The sequence below is a fragment of the Trachymyrmex septentrionalis genome, unplaced genomic scaffold (assembly GCF_001594115.1).
Source record: "Trachymyrmex septentrionalis isolate Tsep2-gDNA-1 unplaced genomic scaffold, Tsep1.0 scaffold60, whole genome shotgun sequence".
NCBI classification, from domain to species: Eukaryota; Metazoa; Arthropoda; class Insecta; order Hymenoptera; family Formicidae; genus Trachymyrmex; species Trachymyrmex septentrionalis.
The window spans coordinates 6,729,821-6,733,473 of NW_017305779.1; the positions used below are offsets into that span (position 1 = coordinate 6,729,821).

The following is a 3,653-nucleotide window of genomic DNA, read 5'->3' on the forward strand; positions in this document are numbered from 1 at the left end:
ATATATATATATATATTTTTTTTTAAATCTATCAAATATCTATAATAATCTATCATAAATATTAATTGTACATACAAAAGATATGCAAGATTTTCTTGCGTCTAAAATGTGAGTAGTTGAATAAATATATACTAATTAGTAGACAGTTAGTTGACATGACCCAATTATTGGACGAATTGACCAAAATTTTAAATACTAAGCTTTTAATAATACGTATGACTCGAAATAAATTCACTTATAAAAATTTGATATGACGAATTTATTTAGAGCTGTACATATTATTAAAAGCTCAATATTTAACATTTTTGTCACTTTGCTCAATAATCATATCCACTAACTGGTACATTTACCTTATGTAAATTCAAATCTCGTCATTTAAATATTTAAACCGCATTATATATTTTATTTCAATTATTGAAGAGATGATTATTGTAGTATTGAAATAAAACAATTATTTACATCTCTTCTGTTTTGATTCACATAATTAAATCGTGCAAAATATTCTTTGATAAATTGCTGCGAATCTTTTTTTGATAAATAGCCATCGCTTCGATATGTTCATCAAGTCGTAAATCATGGAAGTCAATTAATCACGTGGACTGATAATCGGTGATAATTCGTGGGGAATAATCGTGTTTCGAAAGCTAATGGCGACACACGATGTAGTTCACTGCTTTGGAAGTCTAATGATGATATTGTCACTTGAACATAATATCCCAATTCGATGAATATTCTATGCAGTGTGTTAATTTATATTGTTCATTTTACGTATTATAAAAAATGTTATATATAAAGATTAGATTACGTAATAACATATATATATAAAATTCTATTTCTTACATACATAATTTTGTTTACAACAAATTAATCAGTATTTTAAAACATTGAATTTATTATCATTTATGGCTTTCTAATCTTTAGCATCATGTATGATTTAAGTTGAAAGTTGAAATTCTACTAACGTAAATTCCGTTTAAAAAATTAGTTGAAGAATTGGCATCTTGAATACCTAAAGGAAGAAAATGTTTGCAGAAAAACCTTCTCCTTCAATCGTTTGTAACTTGGAAATTACTAGCGCCTCGATATTTTCGTTAAGAAAAAATTGTCTTCGCGTTAACAAAGAAGTTTGTCGTTAAAATATAAAGCGAGAGAAGTGGAGAAAGTTCTACATACAGCACATATAAATTGAATTATTTACTGTGCTATAGGCTCGAATCAGCAACGAGATCCTTGAAGATAAGTGCTCCTCAGCGGGTGGTGATCGAGTCCTGGGCGAACGAGATTTCAGCTTCTTGCCTGACGGATTTGAAACTGCAGAGCGTTCATGGAGCCATCCGGCTTGACGCCAAGTCTGTCTACATAAAGGGCCTGAAGACGGCGATTCCGATGCAAGGACACTCATCCAGGGAGCAACAGCAACAGCAACAACAACACTCTGGCAGATCCTCGTCCGCTCATCAGAGCCAAAAGGAGACGACCATCTATCAGCTATGTGCCTGCGCAAGCGGCAAGCTATTTCTCGCCAGGCCGGATGGCAGTTGTCAGGCCGACAAATCGATTTGCTAATACAGTTACGTGGTTCGACGATGTATTGCGAAAGCGCAGAATGATTCATTAGGAATCATGATGAACTGTGTAACTCGGTGATCTTAGCGACAAAGAGAGAGAGAGAGAGAGAGAGAGAGAGAGAATGGAAAATGCACTACGATCGGCTATCGGCGCGATCGGGGACGAGGCCTTTATTGGAATACTGCAAACGATATCAAACGAATCTATCGCGCCAAACGGGTAAAGATGCCCCCGAAGTGCAATGTGTCAATATATTCGCAGCGAAGAAAGAGCTAGAGAGAGAACTCGGTAAATACGGATAGTCGAAGCTATAATTAATTATTCCCAGCACGCGCTATTTTTCAATCAACGCGTACGATACGCCTTCAAGTGCCGGGTGTCCTTCGAGAATCTCTGATTTACTTAGGTTTATTTAAGGCCTAATCGAGCGTTAACAAGCGGCGTCGCACCTCCCCCAAAGTGCATACATGTCAATTAAATGGAATTGCATCGAGCGCTTTTCTCTTTTTCTTTTTTCTCCCCCGTATTTTACTGCAGTTCAACGTCAGTCATATTTAATTGAGTTGTTGTATAAGGGCACAATCGGGTGTTGTTGCGGCTTCAATCCCGCGCTTAAGGCACACGTCAATCTTCCCTAGTCTCACGGCGCGACGTTTTACGGCACGAGCCAATCTTCGTTCCGTAAAATATTCGACCGATCCAGCGGCGAGACGCGTGAATAAACGCGTTGGGCGTTACCCTCGCAGCGGGGAACGCAGCCGTCGCGCGGGCATAAAGGGAATTCTCGCGAGGTCTTGACCGGAAAAATTCTCTCGAATTCACGGGTATTCGGGGAATTCTCTCTGAAGAATATTCTTCCAAACGGCGTACACCGAGAGGTCTTCCCTTTAACTTTTTCTCGCGCCAGCGCCATCGGTCAATGGCAACGGAGGGAGAGCGCGAGATTCTCGCCGAAAGTCACCGTCTTGCATTGTAAAAGACGTCTCGCAATGCGACATTTCCTCGCCGTTTCGCGGCGCGCTCACTCGCTCGGCATCCTTGAATTTGGCTCGAACTTGTATATTTCTTCTCCCAGCGGAGCGACATTTGTCGGGGGTTCTCGAGATATCTATCGGGGATCCGGAAGAAATCAGATCCTCGTGATACCGCGGATAAAACGTCTATTACTATGTGTACGTAGCACTGTCGCCGACGCTACTCCACGCGCGATGCTCGGATCGAATTCTCACGTTTCTCTTACGTTTGTCGTTAAAACCATCATAAGGTCCTTAATCTTAATCCTTCGTCTACAATCTAGGTCTACAATCTAGGTCCCTTTCGGCACAAACGAGCAAAATTTTATTTTCAAAGTTCTTCAAAATAAAAGAGGGCGGTGTCTAGTCTCCTCCCTCCCCCGTCTCCTCTTGAAATATTTGGTTAGTAATAGAAAATTTTGAATTTTTCAAAAGAGAGAGAGCCTACTCTCTAAATTCTTTGGAGTAGAATCTCACTCTAAAGAGCGAAAATTGAGGCAGTCTTGAAAAAGAGTAACTCAATTTTCAATCCTTGAGACCAGTATTCATAGTCAGTTCTTATATTCAAGACCGTCTCAAGTTCTGTCTTGAGGTGTCACGAATCAATTAAAGGGCCGCATTAGCGTCTTAATTAAGACGGTCTTGAAATAAGAACCGACTATGAATACCGATCTAGAAGATTTTTCACTCTAAAAGTTTTAGGGAATAGAATAATAAAAAATATTTAGCCAAAAAGAGATCTAGGTTGCAGACGGAGAGTTAAATTCAGGGCAATGTTAAAAAAAATCAGGTAGCTGCATGAAGGATGTGAGACGATTGCCAAACGTGATGCTGAAGACGACAGATGAAGACGGGTGATGATGAATTCGGAACGCTTTGCATCGTCGGGACAAATCGCGTTTTTATCACCGTTAGACGGTGCCCGGTAAAATCGAATCGACGAACTCTCTTCGAGATCATCCATTTTTCGTTCCCGTCCCCCCGTATAGCATCTCCATCGTCTCCTTGAACATTCGATACTTTATATCCTGTGTACCGGGTATACGCCTGACACGGCGAAATTACTTGTAG

At 39.9% G+C, this 3,653-nt stretch overlaps 1 protein-coding gene across 3 annotated transcripts in view; it reads left to right on the forward strand.

Annotated features, from left to right (window-relative positions):
• LOC108752686 (zeta-sarcoglycan) overlaps positions 1 to 2,959 on the forward strand; it is an 80,836-nt gene extending 77,877 nt beyond the window's left edge. For all 3 annotated transcript variants that reach the window (XM_018493715.1, XM_018493716.1, XM_018493718.1), the window contains exon 6: positions 1,209 to 2,959. In XM_018493715.1, coding sequence (XP_018349217.1) covers positions 1,209 to 1,566 — 358 coding nt within the window. In that variant the 3' untranslated portion in view covers positions 1,567 to 2,959. The remainder of the gene's footprint in view (positions 1 to 1,208) is intronic.
• Positions 2,960 to 3,653: the final 694 nt, after the last annotated feature.